This window comes from Fistularia commersonii, chromosome 1, assembly GCF_037954325.1.
Source record: "Fistularia commersonii isolate RoL2024-O1a breed Wild chromosome 1, RoL_Fcom_v1.0, whole genome shotgun sequence".
Classification (NCBI taxonomy): domain Eukaryota; kingdom Metazoa; phylum Chordata; class Actinopteri; order Syngnathiformes; family Fistulariidae; genus Fistularia; species Fistularia commersonii.
This window is the reverse complement of record NC_141284.1, coordinates 17,553,644-17,571,089: the sequence shown is the minus strand read 5'-3', so window position 1 is coordinate 17,571,089 and position 17,446 is coordinate 17,553,644. Positions and strand designations below refer to the sequence as shown.

The 17,446-nt window shown below is 41.5% G+C and overlaps 2 protein-coding genes across 4 annotated transcripts; one reads left to right on the top strand and one right to left on the bottom strand.

Moving 5' to 3' along the window:
• Positions 1–1,936: 1,936 nt before the first annotated feature.
• Positions 1,937–3,401, bottom strand: dtd2 (D-aminoacyl-tRNA deacylase 2). Its single transcript, XM_086151917.1, has 3 exons — positions 2,858–3,401; positions 2,604–2,673; positions 1,937–2,467 (listed from the first exon to the last, which is right to left on the bottom strand). The coding sequence occupies exons 1-3, from the start codon at positions 2,966–2,968 to the stop codon at positions 2,160–2,162; spliced, it is 489 nt and encodes a 162-aa protein (XP_086008043.1). The 5' UTR covers positions 2,969–3,401; the 3' UTR covers positions 1,937–2,159.
• On the top strand, positions 3,261–10,802 carry nubpl (nucleotide binding protein-like). Of its 3 annotated transcripts, XR_015106566.1 has the most exons (12): positions 3,261–3,391; positions 4,011–4,155; positions 4,437–4,471; positions 4,747–4,837; positions 4,927–4,966; positions 5,039–5,129; positions 5,403–5,496; positions 6,525–6,610; positions 9,442–9,562; positions 9,764–9,846; positions 9,953–10,086; positions 10,173–10,802. XR_015106566.1 is itself a non-coding variant. In XM_086151891.1 (11 exons), the coding sequence occupies exons 1-11, from the start codon at positions 3,263–3,265 to the stop codon at positions 10,013–10,015; spliced, it is 978 nt and encodes a 325-aa protein (XP_086008017.1). In that variant the 5' UTR covers positions 3,261–3,262; the 3' UTR covers positions 10,016–10,137. The 3 variants fall into 3 exon arrangements, 2 of the variants coding, with proteins under 2 accessions (XP_086008017.1, XP_086008030.1); XM_086151891.1 differs by lacking the exon at positions 10,173–10,802 and having other exon boundaries at positions 9,953–10,137; XM_086151904.1 differs by lacking the exon at positions 10,173–10,802 and having other exon boundaries at positions 3,310–3,440; positions 9,953–10,137.
• Positions 10,803–17,446: the final 6,644 nt, after the last annotated feature.

Here is a 17,446-nt window from a genome sequence, read left to right as displayed (position 1 = left end):
GGGAAATTTCACTCCTGATGGCATCATTCTCTTTCTCATATCTCCTATCATCTCTCTCTTTCTCTTTGTTAGTTTTTACGGCAATTGTGGTTGAAAAGCTCAGCCTACATAGGTGTATTGTTGAAAACATGGGAAATGATGAAACAATTCCCTGGTAGTTCTATTCAGAAACTCCCCATAGGTCATTGAAGAGGCCTCTTGGATGAGGGGTGAAGCGTCTTCAAGTGAAGAAATTCTAGTCCAATTGCCACAACAAGAGAATTTCGACAAGAATTCACCATGACCTGGATGACTGAGAACCTCCACAGATATGATGAAACAGCTGTTTGCCAGAATGACGGACTCCTTAGCAACAAATCACTGTATAACTGCAAAGTTTGTCTTTAATTCACGATCTAGTCTTAGTTCAGTTATTTCCTGCCCCTGCAAAGTAACCTTATTTCCAGCAACTGCTACCGTACGTTAGGGCTCCCTAAATTCTTGTCGAAGCAATCAGTGGCGGTTAAAGGACAATAGAATGAAAAAGTGTTGTAAAGTTTTTGCACGTTTACCTATTGTCTCACTCATTGCTGTGGTATTGATGTCTAGCACACTGGGTGAGTGCGAACCTGTCCGGACTGTTACTTTGCAAATGTTTCTGGCAGTGCTGTACTTACGAATGAAATGCAATTATTCTGTCTGGTGACGTCTTCACAATGAGTGTGCCACTGTGCTAAAAACATGGCCAAACAAGAAGAATTCTTTTTCATTTGTGAACAAACCCATAGCTGCTGCTCCATCAGTGAAGAAATGTCTATGCAGCTTTCATACTCCTCCGTTGTCAAGATAATCTAAGAGGCCTTGAAAAGTTTCCTTGAGAACTTTTCTCCAATGATGTCTCTATACAAAAAAATGTATGTCAAACATCATTTGAGAATATCCAGCCTTTATTTGTAGGCAGAGAAATTTTCAATACAAATGTCTCCATTTATGTGCATCTTTTCCAAAACCTTTAACCACCAACAGTTGTGTTTGTGGAGGGTCCCAGTCATCAAGATCATGGTGAATTCTTGTCGAAATCTTCTTGTCTTGGCAACTGGACTTGAGTTTCTTCACTTGAAGATGTTTCACCCCTCATCCAAGAGATACTTTAGCTATTTCTTTGACTGCATCAGGGCTGAGCACCTAATTTCTGACACCGGGCAGTATTAAGTGTTGTGTTGCATTTTTCATGAGGCTATTCATGGCAATATTTCAGCAAAGCTGCAGCAAAGCCCTTGGGTCGTTCTGAGACCCAGCTCATCGATGGAGACAAAGCAGCTGGCATCCTAGTAAGAGCCTGCTGAATCTACTGCTGCCACACCTCCTGCCCGCATTGGCCCTGCTTGTCATGGCACATAGGATGGGAGTTCACCTGGACACAATCATAGGTGTAAACAGGGGTATCCTTTTTTGATGGGAAACTGATGTAAAATTTTCCAAATACTGCAGTCAGTTACTCTCATAACCACCTCAAAACACTTTGAATTTTTTCACATATGTTGAATCTGAATACGACTTTTAGCATAAAATGATCCTTCTAATTTTACATCCCACACTTTTAAATTTTTTAAACTCTTATTTCTGGTATTGCTTTTTCCATTACTTATTGAGACAATAATCCTGAAACCCAAACCACGACTTGAAATAAATTTGAAATAGCCTCTGCATCCAAGTGCATGGTCAACTTCAGTGACTTCCAGAACTGACCGTGCATCACCTACAGGTGAAAATGGTTACTTCATGATCTGCATGTAATTCGTCACATATCCAGTGGTAAGTTCAAAATAAATAAGTCTCAATCTTAGTTCCAAGTAGAATCTTTTTTTAGTTTTGTTGTCTTCAAATTCTATTTCTCTTTTTCATTTTATTCACAACTGAAGTAAAATACAAAGGGAAAAAAATCTCCAGTCATCGCTTTTTTTTTTAAATGTCAGCATTTTTATTTTTGCTTACATTTGTTTTTAAATGTACATTTTCCAAATGTAATCATAAACTAGTACATGTAACAATGACCACACATAATGTATGAACTGAGAAGTTTGTTACAGAAATTGAAAATAATTTTCAGGTTTTAGGTAAGTGATTTATTGAACATTTGAGGGTATTTTCTTCTTTGCTATGGCTTGTATGTGGGACACTTAAAAGTCTATCAGGTGTGTATAAGGTCCGCAAGTGTCCAACTTCAGCACTTGTCTGATTCCGTAAGTCCCGTGTTTCACCGTCACGCCCGACGCCACTAGTTCCTTCTCGCACATGGAGACGAAGGTGTCGTAGAGGTGCATACCATCACCCTTGGCAATGTTGTTGTGATACTGCATGACCCTTCCTTTTACTTTTCCCCCAAGGGTCGCTTGCGGAACGATCAACAGGTTGCCAGGGAGCTCAGACACTGAGACCAACTTCTCAGAGTCCGATTCGCACAGGCGAATGTTCAGCAGTGTGGAAACTGAGGGGACGAGATTTGTTTGGTTTAACAAGCAAGAGAAAGACTGGTATATGTCAGCATTTTGCAAAACTTTTCAACAGGAGAGAGCACCACTGCCAATTAGAAAACGCAATTGCAGTAAAATATACAAACAGACCTATCTTTGGCAGGACTTCTTCTGTCGCTCCTTTGAAGAAACAGACGTAAATCACCATCCCTCGCTCGATCTACAAGTGGAAGAAAGTTCAGTGCGACCAAACCAGCTCACTGGTGACCTCCTGCGCCCCAGGCTAGTTGTACAACTCAGCTCACTGCCGGACAGTTTCTCTTTCTAAACAAACTGGATGGTCATTTCCTGTCAGCGTCTTTGTACCATCCAGTGCCCGATTTCCGGACTGGACCGATGCTCACCTGGACCCACTCGGCCTCTGAGCCCTCCTCTGCGAGTTTCACCTGCAGCTTAGCCTGCAGGCACTGCTGGAGAACCGTCCGAGCGACGGGGCTGACTGCTTTATCGCCCATGTCTGTCCGCTGTTCTCCGCCGACTTACAGAAACTGAAAGCGCGTTTTACGCACTTCCGCATAACGTCACGCTTGCGCGTTTTTCATTTAAGTGTTTTCACTGTTTTTACCAACGACGTTTCCTCCCCAAAAAATAAAACAAAAAAACGGTGTTTAAAGGAATTATAATAACAACAGAGAAAATCTATGTAGCGAGTGTCACGGGGAATTTAATATCATTATACCGTCCTGCGTTCTTTGCGCAACGTTGAAGGGCAACAAGCAGCGACCGGAAGTACATCTTGCTAGCAAAACATGGCGCAGTTCACGTACAGCAAATTATCCCGTTTACTGCGTATATACCACAATAAATCTTCGGTTTTACGAACGAGGACGGAAACGAATTCTCTGTATATCGGCTGCCTGCAGTTTGTTCGCTGCCACGTACGATGACTCCTCGCTTATTTCCTTTGAACGCGGCTTTTTGTGTTAGGTATCAGATAATCTCAGCGTCATTTGCACAGTGTATAGGAAGGACCAGACAGGAAATGTGATTACGTCACAAAATTTAAATTATACAAATTGTGATGAATATCCACCTTGAATTTAAATCGGGGCTTTTTATTTCTACGTTAATGTGTATTCCATTTTGTTTTTATAAGAAACTACTTTGCTCTTTTGCAATGGCGCAGAAATCTACATACATACATACATATACATGCATGTTCTTTTCCATCTTGTAGCCGGAAGTGTGATATTTATCCAATGTAACTTGACAGTAGTGGTGACACTTTTTTTTTTTTTAATTATTGAAACGTTTTCAAATGTGTTTTATGTAACAGCAGATTTACGTGAACAAGTCTTTAATAGTGGTCCTCCGTATACATAAGCAATTTGAAGATAGCTTCTGTTACATTTTATTCCTTATTTTTGCACCTCTATTTCACCATCTGGGTCTTCTTGAGGCACACTTGACAAAGACATAGAATTCAAATTTTTGAGTAAAGACATTACGCGACCCTTGGTTTGTGACGTGTGTCTGTGTGGTCTTCACCGAGGTCAGAGGTCACAGGACAACAAGGCTTTACAGGAGCGCCAGAAGCAGCAGATGGCCAGAGGCCTTCCCAAACAGAAGCCCATCTCAGGGGTCAAACAGGTTATTGTCGTGGCTTCGGGAAAAGGTGGCGTCGGAAAATCCACGACCGCAGGTACAAATTTTCTCACGAACAAATCAGACGCAGCCAAATCATTTTAAGGTAGTTGATGACAGGTCAAGGCATTGTGTTTCAGTATTGGTCGTTATATCTACCCAAATGATGTACCACGTTGGCAACTTTTTTGTGAAATTTTAAGTTTGTGATCATTTTATTATGTATATCCGAGTAAAAATACATGATTGATGTGCGAGAAAGGCTTTTGTGTTTTCTGCCAAAGATGTGAAATCTTTACATATTTAATTTGTCCTTTTCTTTGTTTGTTTCATCTTCAGTCAACCTCGCACTTGGACTCATGGCCAATGATCCGGTGAGGAAGGGCACCTTCACATAAGTATTTGAGTGTCCAGAAAGACGCCTTCAAATGAAATGCATTATTAGTATTGCATCACGTTGTGCTGTGAATTTATATAATGCTGTCCTCTACTGGTTGATACAACCTAGTGCAGCTGAATTGCACCTGCTGTCAAAACAGAATGTACCTAAAGAAGAGGACAGGACATAGCATCAGGGAATGCTAGTAATATGAAAGTAAAAAAAGCAACTTGGTAGGAACTTGTTACATCCTTTGTCTTTGCTTCTCAGTCGAAGTCGGTCGGTTTGCTGGATGCTGATGTTTACGGTCCATCGATTCCCAAACTGATGAACCTGAAGGGAAACCCAGAGCTAACAGAAAGTACATTTCCTCTAATTATGATCTTTGGAAATGATCAATGATGTGTTACTTAGTGATTTATTTATTTTCTTCCTCTATGTTTTATCCAGACAACCTGATGATCCCGCTCACCAACTATGGTGTTCCTTGGTAAGATGCTCCCTCTATATGCGACTTGAACCCTGACATTTGACCCATAAATGTTCTGCTCATGTCTTCCAGCATGTCGATGGGCTTCCTGGTGGATGACACCGCTCCCATTGTGTGGCGAGGCCTGATGGTGATGTCTGCCATCGAGAAACTGCTGCGACAGGTAACCAAACATTACCTAACAATGCGATGCTAATTATCTTGGATTTGTAATGCAACCTCCCGAAAAGGTCCCCATAAAAGTCAGTAAGGACTCTCAAGAAATGACCCAAAAATTCAATAAATGAACAAGGTTAAAGTTATTATTTTGTTTAAGGGAGGGGGTTATTTACTTCTGGTTTGTTTTCCTGGGTTCACTCCTAATAGAGCAGAGGTTCAAACAATTAAACATACATGTCTAACAAGACATATTCCGTGTGTGTGTGCCTGTGTACAGGTAGAATGGGGGTCCCTTGACTACCTGGTGGTCGACATGCCTCCCGGGACAGGAGATGTCCAGTTGTCAATCAGCCAAAACATCCCAGTATCAGGTATGTCTTACACTCTCAAGTATTTAGTCCACACCCTCCATCTGGTCCACAGGCCTGTTCTTGCACTTGCTAGATTATTTTAGTAAATAACTTGTTTAAGAAACAACCAATAAATACATTTAGAAGATCCTAGAACTCTTGCATAAATGTCAGAAACTTTGCTTGAATTTCGTTTAAGGCAGTCCTGGGCATTTTACTTTTTGCTATTTTATCCGGCCCGCCAAACTATTTTCTTGAATATTTGTATTATAAGTATTTATATAAATATGTAAAGATAAGCATTTTCAATCAATATTGGATTTAGAAACGGCTTATTTTTTCCTTTTGTTTAATTTTGTATGGATGATTACGTACAAAATAATGTCGGGACTTTTGTATGATCATTAATGATTTTAAAGTTGAAATAAAATGCCAAAAAATTTTAACATTTTAATTGCAATTTTTCATTTTGTTCAATTTACATGATTTGTCCCATGCATTCAAAATTAAATAAGACATGTGGCAGCCAGCCAAAATAATTGCCCATCCCTGGTTTAAGGAATAATCTCAAAAGCGAGGGAGAAATTGCCCATACAGTAATAACTTGACTTATGAGTTTAATTTGTTCTGTGAGCAAGGTCATAACTCAATTTCCTCATATATCAAATTTAATTTCCATGTTAAAATGAATTGAAACACTATTAATCCTTTTAGCCCCTTGGTTACATGTTTTCAAAGAAAAATGTACAATGTAAATAACAATAATGTCTAAAAAAACAATACATTATATAAGATAATGTAAAGAAATTAATAGGTTTTATTAAGCGTGTTTACCTATGAAGATTGGACAAAGATCCCGGCAGAGGAGGTTAGGGGAGTTTTTCATTTCATGTTTTACCGCTGAACATAAGTACTCGCTGCACACTGATTTCTACAGTCATGTAGAATGAATGGTATGGTCTGGAGAAGTCAAAATTTAATGTCCTCATACGAGGTGGGTCCACAGGAGGTGAAAGGTTGTCTCTGCGTTGCGGGTGTGTGGATTGCAGGAGCCGTAATTGTGTCGACGCCACAAGATGTAGCTCTGCTCGACGCTCGCCGAGGCACCGAGATGTTCAAGAGGGTCAACGTCCCTGTGAGTCACAAATGTCCACCTCTTCATGGTGTTTATCACATAAATGTTCTCCGCCTGCCCCCACAAGTGGAGGGAATTAAGTCTTAAACAAAGAGACAGCATGGTGTCATTTATTATTTCATGAAAAAGCAGCAAGGTCTTTAATTCCTGCTGACAATTAAATCTGAAAATTTAAAGCTGCCGTCTTATGGAGGTGGAGGTGTATGCATGTCCCTTTGATCCCCAGTAGCTATGCTATTGGGGGCTTTATGCCCCTGATAGGGTCACCCAATGCAAATAGATCCTGGGTGAGGGACCAGACAAAGTGTGCCTCAAGAAGACCCAGATGGTGAAATAGACAAATGGACCTGGTTTTCCCTTGCCCCGATGCAGGTCATCGACGACTCTCCTTGGAGTCAGGGCTGGGGACGAGGCTGAATGGCAAGCGCTCGGTGGCCGGCTGGGCTCAACTGGGCCCAGCCCAAAAGGGCAACGTGGGTCCTACTCCCTTGGCCTCGCCACCCATAGGAGGGGCTTTGGGGATTGGGTGCGATGTGAGCTGGGTGGTGATCAGAACGGGGGGCCTTGGCACTCTGATCCGCGGCTGTAGAAGCTAGCTCAAGGAACATGGAATGTTACCTCTCTGGCGAGAGGTACCAGCTAGTTGGACTCACCTCGAACCCATGGAACCAGGCCTCCTGAGAGGGGTCGGTTGCTCCCGGGAAGAGGCACGGGGCAGGTGTGGGCATATTGATTGCCCTGCTGACTAGGCGCCAGCATGTTAGGGTTCAATCGGGTGGCCGAGAGGGTAGTCCGGGACTGTTGTGTGTGCCTATGCGCCCAACAGCAGTTCAGCGTACCCACATTTTTTGGGGCCCCTAGAGAGGACAACTCAGGTGAAGAGAGGGGTGGTGCCATCACTACCACTGATCACCACCTGGTAGTGAGCATGGGAGGAGTTTGGTGAGGCCATGGAGAACAACTTTCCAAAGGCATCAAGGAGATTCTGGTCTGCCTTCCAGCGGCTCAGAAGGGAAAAGAGGTACGCTGTCAACACTGTGTACATTGAAGATGGTGGGCTGCTGATCTCATTTTGGGACATTGTGGATCAGTGGATGGAATACTTCCAAGGCCTCCACAATCCCTACGACATGCGTTCCAATGAAGAAACAGAGGCGAGTGACTCTGGGGTGAACTCTCTTGTTTCCAGGGCTGAAGTAGCCAAGGTAGTCAGAAAGCTTCTTTGTGGCAGAGCCCCAGGATGAATGAGATCTGCCCTGGGTTCCGTAAGGCTCTGGATGTTGTGTGGCTTTCCTGGCCACCACCCCTCTGCAGCATCATGTGGAACGTGGGGGCAGTTCCGCTAGATGGGCGGACTGGGGTGTTGATCCCCCCTCTTTAAAAAGTGTGAACGGAGGGTTTGCTCTATCTACACAGGGATCGCACTCTTCAGCCTCTCTGGAAAAGTCTACTCAGGGGAGCTGGAGAGGAGGGTCCAATGGGTCGTTGAACGTCAGATCCAGGAGGAGTAGTGTAGAACATTGGGCCAGCTCTACACCAATGGCAGTGTCCTTGAGGGTGCATTTGGGTGTTTGCCCGACCCGTCAACATGTGTTTTGTGGACCTGGAGAAGACATTCGTACCCTGTAATACAGGTCCTTTGGTTCTTGTGGGATTGGTGCCATAGCATGGTCCGCATTGCTGGTTGCAAGTCAAACTTGTTTTCAGTGAGGTTTGGACTCCACCAGGGCTATCCTTTGTCACTAATTCTGTTAATAACTTTTAATGGACAGAATTTCTAGGTACAGTCAGGGTGTTGAGGGGATCTGGTTTAGTGACCTCCAGATTGGGTCTCTGCTTTTTGCGGATGGTGTGGTTCTGTTGGCTTCTTAGGGCCGTGATCTCCAGCTCTTCCTGTGGCGGTTTGCAACTGAATGGGAAGCGATTGGGATGAGGATCAACACCTCCAAATTCGAGCCCATGGTTCTCAGCCATGAGTGGAATGCCCACTACGGGTTGGGGAGGAGGTCCTGCCTCAAGTGGAGAAGTTCAGGTATCTCTGGGTCTAGTTCAAAAGTGAGTGAAGGATGGAACAGGTGCTTGACAGGCGGACCGGAGCAGCGTCAGCAGTGATGTGGACTGTGCACCGTTCTGTTCTGGTGAAGAAGGAGCTGAGCCAAAAGGCGAAGCTCCCAATTTCCCACGGTCCTAACCTACGGTCAGGAGTTGTGGGTCATAACTGAAAGAACAAGGTCACAGATCCAAGCGGCAGAAATTAGCTATCCCCGCACGGTGTCCAGGCTCTCCCTTAGAGATAGGGTGAGGAGCGCGGCTATCTGGAAGGGACTGAGAGTAGAGCTGCTGCTCCCGCATTGGCAGAGGAGTCAGGAGAGGTGGCTCAGGCGTCTGGCTTGGATGGCTCCCGGACTCCTCCATGGTGAGGCGTTCTGGGCATGCCCAATCGGGAGGAGGTCACAGGGAAGACCAAGGACACGCTGAAGGGACTATGTCTCTAGGCTTGCCTAGGAACGCCTTGGTATCCCCCTGGAAGAGCTGGACCAAATGGCCAGGAAGAGGGAAGTCTGGGTCTCTCTGCTAAGGCTGCTGCTTCTGCAACCTGATCCTGGATAAGCAGTAGAGGATGGATGGATGGATCAAGGGATCAATTTAAAAATAAATATTTTCTTGTCAACTTCTCAGTTTAACTTTTAAATCATATTTATTGTTGATCAAGGTTGTGTATTTTACAGCCAATTACTCAAGTGATGTCTTCCATTTTTTCAAATTGTTAAATTCTTAAAATAATCTTTTTCTTTCAATGTCTGTGTGTTTGTGTGTGTTTCTGCTTTCAGGTTCTTGGCCTGGTGCAGAACATGAGTGTATTTCAGTGTCCAAACTGTCTCCATCAGACCCATATTTTTGGCTCGGACGGAGCTCAACGGCTCGCCAATGCTCTGGGCATTGCCTTTCTGGGTTAGACCTTTGACCCAATTTTTAGATTTTTTTTTTTAAATTTCTAAATGGTTCTTGTGTAATATAAATATTATGAATATATTATTTTGTTATTTAGGAACAATTTGGATGGTTGATGCAATTTCTTGTCTATTTTATTAACTGCTGACTGCTTTTGTAGAATTATTTTGGCAGCGTGGTGAAATGCATGTTTGTCCCCAGGTGACATCCCTCTTCACCCAAACATCAGAGAGATGTCAGATGAAGGATGCCCAGTTGTCGTCTCTTCCCCCAACAGTCCAGAGGTCTGACATGCCCACCACCTCTCAACTAAATTATATCCTGGTATACTCTAATGTGTGTGTGTGTGTTTATGTGCACCCAAGTGAGTGTATCTGTCTGTCTGTCTAGGCAGAGGCGTACAGACAGGTGGCGTCCTCCGTACTCCAGAGACTACAGGAGCTCAGCCCTTGAAAACACAGAGAAGCAATAAAGAAACGCACAACAGTTTTACCGCACAACAAACAAGCAGAACCTAAACTTCAGTCTGTATTTCTACTTCTTTGACATTTAATGAAATAATAAAGTCAGTCTGGTTCATTTTTGTGTCTCAAATCACATTTGTCTGTAGAAATTCCATTCCGTTGGAAATCACGTTTTATTCATCCATCCATCCATCCATCGTCTGCTGCATATCCTGCACTCAGAGTCGTGGGGGATGCTGGAGCCGTTCCCAGCTTTCATCGGGCGAGAAACGGGGTACAGTCATCACAGGGCCACTTATACAGACAATCATTCACTCACTCATTTGGGGTAATTTTACCAATTTTTTTCCCAATATACCTGCTGCATGTTTTTGGACTGTGGCAGGAAACCGGAGGATACCCATGCAGAAACGGGACGAATACGCAAATTCAGATAGAAAGGTCCCCCGGTTGGAGATGAGAGGCCGTAGCGCTAACCACTGCGCCACGATGCTGCCCTACATTATATTTATTTCCATTGTTGTTGTTAACATCATTACTATTAATATTATTTTACATTTTTCGAAAGAAGACATGAATTCGGTCTCGAAAATGTGCCAACGGCCCTTAAATGCCTTTAGTTCTAGAAGTGAACAGCAGGGGCCGCCAAGAGTTCAGTAGACGCATGACTCGTGTCCGGTTTCTTGTACTTCCTGTTATCCAATTAGTCGCGCAACCTGTATGCATCAATTTCTTTTATATTTTTTGGGCACATTTTTTTTTTCCCCAGACAATTTTTTGTGGGTAAAAAGAAAAGGGGCAAGTTAATTTGTTGATCATTAACTGTCACAAATGTTGAGGTGAAATTTTGACCAATTATCTTTGAATTTGATTAAACATTAAAAAAACAAGCTCCAGTTATTTCGACAGACATTTTGTATTTAATCTTTGATCAAGTTGTTCTCCTTTCTTACTTTGTTTGATCTTTAACAGTCATTTGAGGCTGCTTCATCTTTAGTTTTAGGGTAATTTCTTACAGATTTATTAGACGATTTCTTGTTTATTTTTGTGCAATTTCTTCCTCATTTTAGGACGTTGGGCCACAGGAGGCCAATGCCACAATTGAAACACACATAATGGGTTCATTCATTAGTTGTAAAGAGTGTATTTGTGTGTCACTGATTGAGTGGGTACAAACACACATGGACGGACACACACAGACAGGGACACACACACACTCCGTGTTTGTCTGGTTCTAAAAGAAATTTCCCAGAATGTGGACGGAGGAGTCGCTGAGGTCATTGTTAATAAACTGCTGCTGAATAAAAACAAACTGAAAGGAACAACCAGTTACACACCACGTACGGGAAAACTGTGTGTGTGTGTGTGTGTGTGTGTGTTCCAGGGGTGGAAAAAGCCCCACGATAGAAACAACAGCCTGTAATGAATCAGCTGCTTCGGTAATAAAGTAACTTCAGGAGAAATGAAGCAGAAATAAATCAAACCAAGTCAGAGATTGTTTTAGGGCAGTCTTATCTCTTTTTCAACAAACTTGATGGAAACGGGTGCATTGGTGTTTGTGTCTGTGTGTGCGTATGTGCGTATTGGCGTCTGTGGGATGAGTCAGGAGGAGTAAGATCATTTTTAATTATATCAGTACATTTTCATTAAATATTTGTGTCTATTTCTAAATAGCTGTTAATAATTTGCTGTAATTTAACACCTCTCAAACATGATTTGATTTTGGAAAAAATTACAATTCAGAGATTAGTTTGGATTAGGTATAATTAGGCAGTCTAGATAAGATTACGCCTATGTTAAATTAGAGGAGCTTCATGTTTATTGAACTATTTTGAAATGATTATTGAATATGAGACTCGGAAAAATGATATCAGATTAGGTTATATGAGGTTAGATAATGGCATGCATAATTGAATGAGATTATGTTTTTATTTTTTTTATCTCCAAGCCTATTTCTATCTATGGACACACAAACACACACAGACTTGTTTGGAATGTAATTAGTTGTTCCTGTCAGTTTGTTTTTATTCATCTGTAGTTTATTAACGCTCTACAAATCATTCGTTGACATGCTGGGATTTCTTTTAGATCCAGATGAATATCATGTCTATGTGTGTTTTTGACACACTCTGCACAACACATTAATTAACATGTAATGTGTATTTTTATCCCAGACACACACACACACACACACACACACACACACACTACACCCGGCATGAGGTGAGAAACACCCATTCAGTAATATTTAATAAAGTACTTGAGTTCACCTTCATCACTATGGCAACCTCAGCTTGTTTTTAATTGCAGCCCGAGGCCAGTCTGCCTGTCTTTCATCTAGTCACACACACACACAATCACACACACACAATCTTCCCTCCAAGTCAAAACACAAACTGCTCCGAGGCGTCATGTCCCAGCTGGATGGTAGCAAAGCCTCAAGCCTCGGGTTCAGAGCTGGTGCACCAGTGACACTCGAGCAATTGTATCAGCATCTCCATCTTCATCTTCATGATCATCTCAGGTTGAAGACATCCTTTGCTCGATCCCCAGATTTAGTTTAAATTGGTTGTTTTTCTTTTATTTATTGCATTTTTTTTTCCCCTCTTTTAATGTTATAAATTTTAACTTGTTTCTGATTTTTCTGCTAATTCCTTCTCTTTGTTTCTGATAATGATTTAATTTTTTTTAGAACTTTCTTCAACATTTGTAGAACTGGATATGTAAAGAAACTGAACAATTCAACAGGAAATCACTTGAATACATTCACAATGATCACATTTACCGGTAAAACAGCCTTAAACTTTGCTGTATATCACTTCCATGTCAGCAGGAAAGTGACATGGAAATTATGTAAAAACCACATTTATTTTTGATAAAATCAGCAAAAATATTTAAAACGATGAAAGGTGTGCTGACACAACCAGCTAGCGTGAGTCTCTACTTTGTTTCAGAAAGCCCTAGAAACATGGAGAGGACCAGCTGGTGGAACAGGTATGTCCTACGGCAGGAAGTAGTCCCCGCTCCGGTACCTTGAACCCGCATGTTGACTCGCTCAAACATGGATGATGGTGGGAAAACTCTGGTGACGGAGGGAAAGAAGAGAAAGTGATCTTGTGGCTATTAATAATTCAAAGATGCTCATCTGTCCATCTGACCAGCTCAGGGGGGCTCAGGTGAAGCTCACTGCATAGTAACCCCCAACACACAAACACACACACACACACATACACACACAAAGGCCTTGAATGAGACAAAGAGAGGCTCCATCTTGAGAGAGAAGAAGGGACAAACACCATCTTTGTCTGGTTGGAAGGCAGTCAAGCACAAAGCAAAATGGGAAACAAGATGGAGGGTTAGTTTCATCCATTCCCATTTTTTGCGAGTTTGACCTGCACCTGAGTGTGGAGAACAGGTGGGAAACGAAAAGAAGGGAAGAAAAAAAAAGGAAAAATGAAGGGGAAGTTTATTTTAAGTGATTCTCATGATAATTTTTCTTATTAGAACTAGAAAATTTGGTTTGAGGTAAACTGTTTTAGCTGTTAGCTGTTGTGTGTTGTAAGGTATTTTGATGCAGTAATACCTCAGATGATCTGCATTTCTGAGCTACTATTTGTTGTTGGGTTTGTTTGGGGGGGGGGGGGGGGGTTGCCAAAAGAATAAAAATAAAACCCGAAGCCTCCAAAACAAACACAAGAGTTCCAGTGAAGTGAAGGTCTGAAAAAAAACACAGGAGCTGAAACAATACTAAAACAAAATATTTCTGGAGTATATTTGTTTTTGTTGCTCATAGTTGCAATGAGGCGGTGGGGGGGAAACCTTCAGTTATCCCAAACTCTCACCCTCCTCTTTCTTTGAAAGCATGAGGCTGCTCTTAAAATGCACTCCAAGTACACAGAGCTGTCTGTGTCATATCTAAAAGACATTATTCCCTGATTGAAAATACATTTAAAATATGCAGGCAATTATCTTGAAATTCTTTATCATAATTTCATAAACAAGCAATTATGAATTAGTAAGAAAATACCCAATTCAAGAAAATACTAAACATTCCTAAATACAAGTCACATTTTCACAAAAATAATAATATTTCCAACAAATTAGCCAAAGATAAAAAGAAGAAATGGCCCCAAATATGAAATTATCTGATGAATAATCTAAAATCTTCAATTTATTTCCTGAAAAATGCAATGAAATATTCTGTAAGAAATGACCAAAAACTTTTTAGGTAATTAACAAAGCTAGAAAAGACATTAGATATAATTTGAAATAAATTACTTGAAAAGTTGCAAGAAAAATGATCGGTAAGAGTTCTTTATTTAAAAAAATTAAATCTATTAATCGGGATGTGCCCATTTGAGGATGTCAGGCGTTCACAACCCTGGGCACATTTGCGGGGAAGTGGGAGGGGGGTGATTCTTGGATCCTCATATCCTCACCCCAAAGTGTTCTTTGGCAAGACACTGAACGCCCACTTGCTTCCAATGGTCAGGTTAGTGGCTTGCATAGCAGCTCTGCCGCCATTGGTGTGTGTGCGTGGGTGTAAATGGGTCAATGTAATCCAGCATGAAGACTTTTGAAACCGCAGGATGATGAAAGACCTATAAAAGTGAAGAGAACATTTACCATAACAGAGCTGTGCATGGATAGGAGGCAAAAATACAGCATTTAATTTACGGTAATATTGACCCATCATGTAGGGTAAATAAACCCCCTTGCCCTCATAGCAGGACACCTTTTTCAATCATTCAGACATTAATTGGGCCTAAGATTTATAAGGTTTATAAGATGTCAGTCTGATAAAAGTGACAGAGCAGCTGGACACAGAAGAAACAAAAGCCTCTGGTTGCTGAAAAACCAGCCGGGTCCTTTGCACCAACAGCCTGAAAGGAAGGACAGCCCGTCCTCTTCCTCAGCGTGATCCCCACCCACCCCCACCTCCCCCAGGCTGCACTTACACTATCACATGGGGGGGGGGTCCATGAGAAAAAAAGGGAAAAACAATTTCATAAGCCCTTGAGTGATGGGGACAGAGGGAGAGAGAGAGAAAAAAAGAGCGAGAGAGAGACAAAATGACAAAAAGAGAGAGAGAAAAGGGATGGAGGAGTGTCTCTTAGCTGAAAAATTATCTTCATATCTCGGCAGGGTTCAGGTAAAGGCCAGTGCTGGATAAAAATGAATTGTGCTTTTTTTTTCCATCTTATTATCTTATATTTTACTAGCAAGTTGCTCTTTTAAACAACATTCTTGTTAAGGGGAGACTACAGAAGGCCTGCTCACACACAACTAAGAAATATATAGCAAAAACTTCATAAAACGTGAAGAAAAGCAAACTCAAAGAAAATAAAGATAACAAAAACATTTTTCTAATTCACATTACACCCCAGCGGCAACAACAGGGTCTCGGTCCAAAGACCTTGGCGAACATCACTGGGCAGCAGCTCCTAGCAACAGTATCCTTCTCCTACAACTCCTCTGCTGACCACTGACTGCATCACTGGGCAGTCATGTGACCCCATGTGTGAGTCAGGCAAGAGACTTCACACCCAACAAGACTCTTCTTCTCCTCCTCAGACATTTTTAATCTGAGGCTAAATGGAATTATGATGCGAACGTGCCAGATTAGACCATGCCAGTCACACCCCTGCTTTTGGACACATTGGAAGTCAGACATGTCACAGGCTTTTATTGTGACGGGGCGGAAAACTGCCCTAGAAATATGGCACAAAGTGTCTTTATTTTGTCACTGCAAAAACACTTAGCCTTCTGCGTAAAAACATTTTAAAAATACACATTATTTGAGAGATAATCTCTTAAAATCATCAAAAAGAAATATGTGCTTATATTTGCTTATAATCCTAAAGAAATCACCTAAATCACCTTATGTTGTCAGTGAAGCCCTACTAAACACACACTCCGTAAATAGTGCTGAAGGATTGAGTTAGAAAATTTTTCGAGAATTTTGGAAAAAAAAAAAACATTATACCAAAACAACCAAAAATTCTGAAGGACATCACCTGAAAATCATCAAAAAGCAACAGAGAAATGTATCAAAAAAATGTATTTAAAATAAATGAGGTAAAAGCTAGGGTGTGTGTTTGAGACTCTGTGTGTGTGTTTTGTTTATTTACGTCTTAACTGCGTGAACAGATTTTAAACAGTGTATTTCCTCCGGCTCGGCATGTGTTTACACTTCCTGTGTGTTAAACCTTCTCACATTCAGATCCCCCTTCTGATCGCTGACAGGCAAACTTCCCTTAACCTGAACTTGAACTTCCTGCTTCTACCGCGCGTGGCCTCCTTGTGGTTGCTGTGGGGACGCCCCCCCCCCCCCCAACAAACACACACACGGTCTCTCAATGGGGTTTGACAGCAGTGGATAATGAAAGAAGCATCCCTCCTGGAGGCTGGAAAGACGCAGGTGAGATGTGGAAATTCTGACAGGAAGTGAAGGTGCATGTTCAAGGAAGCTGGTGGTGGAGCAGGGAGAGAAATAACAGGGCGTCAGGGCATGGAGGAACATGTGAGAGCCAATTTCTTCTTTTTACATGGGACATTTCTGTAGGCCTTTGGGAAAGTTCTCCAAAAGTTTGACTTATTTCCTCGTATTTTAAAACCTTTTCAGGGACTCTTTCCCCTAATTACCATATTATTCAACTATGATTTGCAGATTTTTTTCAGGAAAGTTTTTGATAGTTTCACTGAATTCATGCTGTTTTTTTCTCCTTTTTCATATATAGTATGTTTCCAGCTTCTTTTTTATTTATCGTCAGGATAATTCAAATGTTGTTTTTTTTTACATCTTTGATTTTCTTACTGTACTTTATTACAGTATACTGTGCTTACTTTATTTTACTGTAACTTATTTTTCCTTTACCTTCCTATTACTTATTTCGTTCATTTTTAGACTTTTATGATTTTGGGTTATATTTCATGATTTTAAACATTACTTAAAGCTCAATGATCATCAACCATTTGTAGCTCTTTCTTTTTGTTTCAGTTCAGTTCATTTACAGGGTTTATGCAGTATGGGGAGCAAATATTTCATACACTGCTAATTTTTCAGCTTTCCCACTTGCAAACCATGAAGAGGTCTGTAATTTTTATCACAGGTACTCTTCAACTGTGTGATGGAATCTAAAACAAAAACCCAGAAACACACATTGTATGATTTTTAAGTATTTAATTAGCTTTTTATTGCATGACACAAGTATTTGATACATCAGAAAAACAGAAATTCATTTGGTACAGAAACCTTTGTTGGCAATTAGAGAGATCAGACATTTCCTGTAGTTCTTGAACAGGTTTGCACACACTGCAGCAGGGATTTTGGCCCACTCCTCCATACAGATCTTCTCCAGATCCTTCAGGTTTCAGGGTAGTCACTGGGTAATATGGACTTTCAGCGCCCTCCAAAGAT

Coding starts and splice junctions, on each gene's coding strand:
- dtd2 (XM_086151917.1), bottom strand. CDS start 2,968: ATGGGCGATAAAGCAGTCAGCCCCGTCGCTCGGACGGTTCTCCAGCAG. Junction 2,674..2,857: donor CAGAGGCCGAGTGGGTCCAG/GTGAGCATCGGT, acceptor TTCCACTTGTAG/ATCGAGCGAGGGATGGTGAT. Junction 2,468..2,603: donor AGAAGTCCTGCCAAAGATAG/GTCTGTTTGTAT, acceptor TCGTCCCCTCAG/TTTCCACACTGCTGAACATT.
- nubpl (XM_086151891.1), top strand. CDS start 3,263: ATGGCGCAGTTCACGTACAGCAAATTATCCCGTTTACTGCGTATATAC. Junction 4,472..4,746: donor GACTCATGGCCAATGATCCG/GTGAGGAAGGGC, acceptor TTTGCTTCTCAG/TCGAAGTCGGTCGGTTTGCT. Junction 5,497..6,524: donor CCAAAACATCCCAGTATCAG/GTATGTCTTACA, acceptor TGTGGATTGCAG/GAGCCGTAATTGTGTCGACG.